We start from the raw sequence: 6,593 nt of genomic DNA on the forward strand, positions 1-6,593 counted from the left end.
CAGCACCCAGCTCTCGTGCTCTGAGGATTCTCCTCATTCGGAAGTGTTGTATCCGTTCTGGCCCGGCGCTCACATTCAAACGCTAACGGTACGGCCCCTGTCAGCGTCCGTGCGAGGGTGGAAGGGGGCGGCACCCAGAGCGGCCGGGCGCTGACGTCACAAAAGAGCAGTGGAAGGGGCCATGCAGGCAGGGTGCGCGCGAAGCGTGGTCGAGGCAACTCCCGGAACAAACCGATCAGCTCTGGTTTGAGCTGGCGCGTTGTTAGGGCAACGGAAGCCCGCCTATAAAAGGAGCCGGCGTCTAAGCTCGCTCAGTGTCAGGTTGCTCGCTGTACGTGATCTTTGCTGTCTTCGTGTCCGCGAATCTTTTTTAGTTCTCTTTTATTTCTCCTTGAGGATTTGGTTCCTCGATGGGTAGAGCGTTCGTAAATGCTTTTTAAGGTAAGATTGTGTCACTTTATACTCCATTCACTTGTCTGTAATCACCGGTATAGCCAGCTCTGACGGAACCATGTGACAGTCTTCATTGTGAATAAGTCACTTTGTAGCGTAAGGATTCGTGTCCCTACGAGTGTTACATTTCTCAATTGCCTAGTATGTTTTACTTATCTTATATTTTTTTTTTTCCCTTTGAATTTTTCCTGGTGTTTTTTCTTTATATATATATATATATATATATATATATATATATATATATATATATATATATATAATTAGTTTTAATGTGGGTATTTAATTTTTTTGTGTTTGTCTATATTTGGTTACGATCGATCTCCCCATGTATTGTGTAGTGTCCAGGTTGGATACGTGTCTCTTGGTGGGGGATGGGTGCCTTTCCTTACCAGACTGCCCTTTAATTGAACGGGGGCCATTATGGTTTCTTGCATGCCTGTTTGAAACTTTTAGAGGATGTGTGGGGCTTCCCAGGACATGTAGCAGGGGCTGTAAAGCTTTAGATCATTATACGGTTTCTTTTAAGTCAATGTGCTGTAAGCCATGTGTTCACCATCTGCTAAACCTGGTATTAGGAAGGAGACCCGTCACCAACATGCCTGTTTCCCAAATTTATATGCTTTGGTAGGCTTTGCGATTGGACATTGACTAGTTTAAGATTAGGGTCCTACAAGTTTATTTTTAAAGTGCATGAAAATGTGGCTTTAAATTTCCTTTTTTAAAGGTCAATGGATTGCAGCATGGTGACCCTTGGATGAGTCAAGTCTTGTATTTTATGGTGTTTTGGAAGGATCTACTCCTGGTTTTCTGGCGACATACCGTCAGTCCTGCTTGATCGGACATTGCTGTCCCATATGCTGAGTGATCTGTCCCGGAGGTCATGCTGTCAAGAACAGGAGGCCACCTCCAATAGGAGTGAGGCACAGATGCCGGTATTGTAGCGATTGGTTGGCTTTGTCTGCGACCACACGTCACAATTTTTGCCGGTTGCGACACACATGGGTGTGTTCATCTGCCTAGTCATTCACTGAATTGGCTGGGCGTGTGACGCAGTACGTCTTGCGGCTTTTTTTTTTTTTTTCTTCAGGAAGCTAGGTTTCAGCCTGCTGGCTTAAGTGCTCACAGATGGTATTTGGAAATTAAGGTTTGCCTTTTTATCTTGCAGAACACCGACAGCACAGCAGCGAAGAACAGCTCCTTTGTTGGAGTAGGTCTTGTTCTATATCTGCCAGGCTTCTATTTCACCGGAGAACCTCCTTGGCAGCAAAGCTGAGGCTCCCTTTACAATAAACCCCATCTCTCACTTGTCCATGTAAGTACCTTTTAGGATGGATCTAATTCAAGGGAATGGAGCCTCGGTGCTCTAGCTGTTGTGGAACTACAAGTACCTTAGAACTTTGCAAAGCTATCGGTTTGACTCGGGCATGATGTGATTTGTAGTTTCACCACAGCCTGAGTGCCATGCTTGGGTTCCCTAGCCTGATCTATTGTGGACAGTCTTGTGTAGTGACTAAACGGTCTTCCCCTTTACTCTTACAGTTTGTTGCATTCTTTGTGTTGATCTTCCGACACTGAGACAATGAACAGCTTTAGCAACGAAGACTTTGACTTTAGCTTCCTTGAGGAAGGATTCACTGCCCGGGACATCCTGGAGCAGAAAATCAATGAAGTTTCCTTGTCTGTAAGTATTGAGTAATACTGATGGTTCTGTTGCAGATGTCATGTACTGTTCAGATGTCTAAAGTTTTTTTATTTTTCTTTCTCAGGATGACAAGGATGCCTTTTATGTAGCTGATCTTGGTGACATTGTAAAGAAACATATCCGGTGGTTTAAAGCACTTCCCCGTGTAACTCCATTTTATGCCGTTAAATGTAATGACAGCAAAGCCATTGTGAAGACTCTCTCCATTTTGGGAGCAGGATTTGATTGTGCCAGCAAGGTGTGTAATAGAACTTGACCTAAGAGAAATCGCATATGACTTTATTTTTTATATTGTATGTATTCTAATGCCTTTGTTTTCCCTTCAGACTGAAATTCAGCTTGTCCAGAGCATTGGTGTCCAGCCAGAGAGAATAATTTATGCCAACCCATGCAAACAAGTTTCACAGATCAAATATGCAGCTAGCTGTGGTGTTGAGAAGATGACCTTTGATAGCGAGGTTGAACTGATGAAGGTTGCCAGGAATCACCCCAATGCCAAGTGAGTTTTAAATGAAAGCTTTAAAAACTCAATGCTTCAGTCTAAAGTATTAAGAATAAGAAATGGCTCTAAAGTGTGTATGTGTGTGTGTGTGTGTCATTTATGCAGTCTCTGTGCAGTGCCCCATCACAATCCAGCAATGGGCACAAGAGCCTCAGTTCTCAGGGGACGCTCCCTCATTGGCTAAGACAGCTGTGGGAGCGAGCTATTTGCTCCCACTCCTGTCAGAGCTAGTGAGCCAACAAGAGTGGGGCTGAGGGGGGTGTGTGTGTGTGTGTGTGTGTGTGTGTGTGTGTGTGTGTGTGTGTGTGTGTGTGTGTGTGTGTACGCACAGAGGCTTACTCTGGGGTGTTGCATGCTGTAGGGGCCAGGAGCGCTGGCGAGGATCTGGCCTGCTCTGTGCAAAACCACTACACAGAGCAGGTAAGTGTTATTTCTCCGTCGTCTAGTCCCCCCCCCCCCCCCCCCCCCAGGACTGAGCTCTTATGCCAGAGCAGGTAATGACTCTTTACTGTTGGTAAACTAATAAATGCCTAAATAGGTTTTTTAAACTTTTTTTTTTATTATCCATTTGGTTGTTCCGGTTACAAGCCTTGGACTATCTTAAATGGTTCTGAAGTGATTTTATTACTCAAATTTCCTCCTTTGCCTTTCAGACTTGTTCTGCGTATAGCAACAGATGACTCCAAGGCTGTGTGTCGGCTAAGTGTGAAGTTTGGTGCCACTCTTAAAACAAGCAGACTGCTTCTTGAGCGTGCTAAAGAACTGAACGTTGATATCATTGGCGTAAGGTATGGATCATTTTACAAAGTGTCCCCTAAATCTTAAGACTGTAAATATAAATTTGCATGGTCATGTTAAATGAGAAGGCTGGACTTCAGCTCCCCCCCTTGAGCATTAGGCAGTTTTGCTGAATAATTTAAGATTTTGTAAAGATGACATAGAAATATTAAGTTTACACTTTATTTTTTATTTTTTTAGCTTCCATGTTGGTAGCGGCTGCACAGACCCACAAACCTTTGTGCAGTCTGTATCTGATGCTCGCTGTGTCTTTGATATGGGAGCTGAACTTGGATTCAACATGCACTTACTTGACATTGGTGGCGGCTTCCCTGGTTCTGAGGATGTTAAGCTGAAGTTTGAAGAGGTAAAACTGCTGTATTTTTATTCAGTCTTGAACTTAGATTTTTGGCAACACTTTAAACTCCATAACATAAAATGCGCTTAAATAGTTGGGCTCACAAATTGATAAACTACAGGATTTACTTTTATGTCTACAATTTAGGATTAAGCGCATATATTCTGTGTGTATTTTATTATATATTTCTTTGACTGACCTTAGCGTTGCAATCGTTTTAAAGATGGAATATGCAGATGAGCTGCTTTAATGTAGATGGCACCATCTGAAGGCTTTTTGCTAGCCTTCTCAGTGTTTTGGCAGGGATTAAACATCTTTCCCCTTAAATTTTTTAGCAACTTGGTGTGCTCCTGCTAAAAGATTTATCAAAAAATTGGGAGTTTTTTTTTTTTTTTTTCCCCTCAAAAGCAGTATAGAATCTTTACTTTTTGTCTCTTAAATGTGTAAAATCTAGTACTCATTGTTTGTTTTCATTTAATTCTCTTCAGGTGACATCGGTGATAAATCCAGCCCTGGATAAATATTTCCCTGCTGACTCGGGAGTAAAAATTATTGCAGAGCCTGGGAGATACTATGTGGCATCTGCATTCACACTGGCTGTCAATATCATCGCTAAGAAAGTCATGCTGTCTGAACAGACGGGCTCTGATGGTATGTAGTGCACATGGATACAACTTGCTGTCATGCTGAATAAACCAACACCCTCTCCTGATCACTTGTTGATGCAGTAACCTATAATCTTTTTATTTGTTTTCCTTTTTAGATGAAGATGATGCTTCCAGTGACAAAACGCTCATGTACTATGTAAACGATGGCGTCTATGGCTCCTTCAACTGCATCTTGTATGACCATGCCCATGTCAAACCCATACTTCAAAAGGTATGCTTACAAGAGGTGCTGGGGGGGTTATTTTTTAACCACTTGCTGACCGCGTTGCGTAAATATACATCGGCAGAATGGCACGGCTGCGCAAAGCTGTGTGTGATATAATTTTATATATATATATATAATATGCTTTGAATTTTGTGCCTATTTTCACCGGTGTCCCGCCATTGTGAGAATTATATATATATATATATATATATATATATATATATATTCACAATGGCGGGACACCGGCGAAAATGGGCACAAAATTCAAAGCAACATATAATTTTATTATATATATATATATATATATATATATATATATATATATATATATATATATATATATATATATATATATATATATATATATATATATATATATATATACACTGATTGCTGTATTAATGACAATGGTGTCCAATGTCTCAGTCACACTAAAAATCTGTTAGTTGACTACAGTTGTCTGACCTCTTCAGTAGTCTTGGTTTGTGGCCTTAATTGGAAGCAGCTGCCAAGGTTCTTGTGGCATCTGACCATGACAGAACCTGCAGTCTCTTCCCACAAGGAGATTGCATACTAGGAAATGGTTTCAAATTTGTTATAGTACTGTTCTTGATGTACCAATATGGGCAATAGCATGCCACAAAGACTTGTGATGGCACATGATGTCTTCCCATAATGCAGGCAGAATGTGTTCTTTTGTTTCAAGTATTGGAATCTAAAGCCTGCTTTCTTTTTCATTGCAGAAACCCAAGCCTGATGAGAAATTATATTCTAGTAGCCTTTGGGGACCAACCTGTGATGGACTGGATCGCATTGTTGAACGATGTGGCCTACCAGAGCTGCAGGTGGGGGACTGGATGCTGTTTGAGAACATGGGTGCATACACTGTGGCTGCAGCTTCTACATTCAATGGATTTCAGCGACCAACTCTGTATTATGTCATGTCAAGACCACACTGGTAAGGAAACGGGCATACATTTTAAAGGGACTAATGGATGGGGAAAAGGTGTTAAAGGGAGTGAAACTAAAATGTCTCCTTTTCTCATAGGCAATTGATGCATACTATCCATGAACATGGTCTTGTTCCTGATGTCCCAGAGCTGAATGCTGTCCCTGTATCCTGTGCCTGCGAAAGTGGAATTGAGCTTAATGCCTCCACATGTACTTCTGCAAGTGTCAATGTCTAGTTTATTTATTTAATGTTGTAGTTGGTAGTAGTTCTTAGGATGACTATAGAAGGATTTAGTTTGGGACCATTATTTAATTTTCACTTTAGTTGAAATGTTCAGCGTTAATGCAACAAAATGGATGACTGTGAGATGGGGTCACAATTATCTGTGTTCCTATGGAAACTTTCTTTTTTAATTCCCTTTTTTTCAAACTGTATTAAAGATGCACAGCTGTCCCTCAAGCATTTGTAGCTTGTGTACTGGCAGAAAGTCATCTGACCTGTTTTTACATAAAATAAAATATGTTTAAAAAAAAGACGTCTCTCTAACTTGTAACTGGTATACATTTTTGTGTTGACACCTTTGCTTGCTATACAAGTTTTGGCAAACTGCACAGAAAGGGGCTTTAAAAAAACATCTTCAGACGTTGAAATCCTATTTTAGCTGCAGGCACACAAAGTAATGGTATATGGGGATTTAAGATGTGTGCCAAGCAAAACTATGGAGATGGGATTTGCTGACCTCATACTGAGAATGCCTTCTGTCTTACTTCTATGATGGGCTAAAACCATTAGTGCACATTCACATGGGATGCATCAAGGGGCTTCACAACTGGCTTTTGCCATCAGCAAAAAGTGTGTATGTATGCACATATAAAGGGCGACGGTTGGAAGTCGCAAGGAAAGCCATTCCACAACCTGGTATGTAAGAGCCAATGCTTCTATACCACCTAGCATTACCATGATGTGAAGTGTCTTC

The 6,593-nt window shown here is 41.3% G+C and overlaps 1 protein-coding gene across 1 annotated transcript; it reads left to right on the forward strand.

The window, feature by feature from the left end:
• Positions 1-297: 297 nt before the first annotated feature.
• LOC120936340 (ornithine decarboxylase 1) lies at positions 298-6,142 on the forward strand. The gene is made up of 11 exons (XM_040348596.1): positions 298-441; positions 1,619-1,765; positions 1,993-2,134; positions 2,220-2,393; positions 2,482-2,654; positions 3,311-3,445; positions 3,636-3,801; positions 4,281-4,443; positions 4,556-4,671; positions 5,409-5,623; positions 5,714-6,142. The coding sequence occupies exons 3-11, from the start codon at positions 2,033-2,035 to the stop codon at positions 5,850-5,852; spliced, it is 1,383 nt and encodes a 460-aa protein (XP_040204530.1). The 5' UTR covers positions 298-441; positions 1,619-1,765; positions 1,993-2,032; the 3' UTR covers positions 5,853-6,142.
• The last annotated feature ends 451 nt before the right edge of the window (positions 6,143-6,593 follow it).

Source organism: Rana temporaria, chromosome 4 (assembly GCF_905171775.1).
Source record: "Rana temporaria chromosome 4, aRanTem1.1, whole genome shotgun sequence".
NCBI classification, from domain to species: Eukaryota; Metazoa; Chordata; class Amphibia; order Anura; family Ranidae; genus Rana; species Rana temporaria.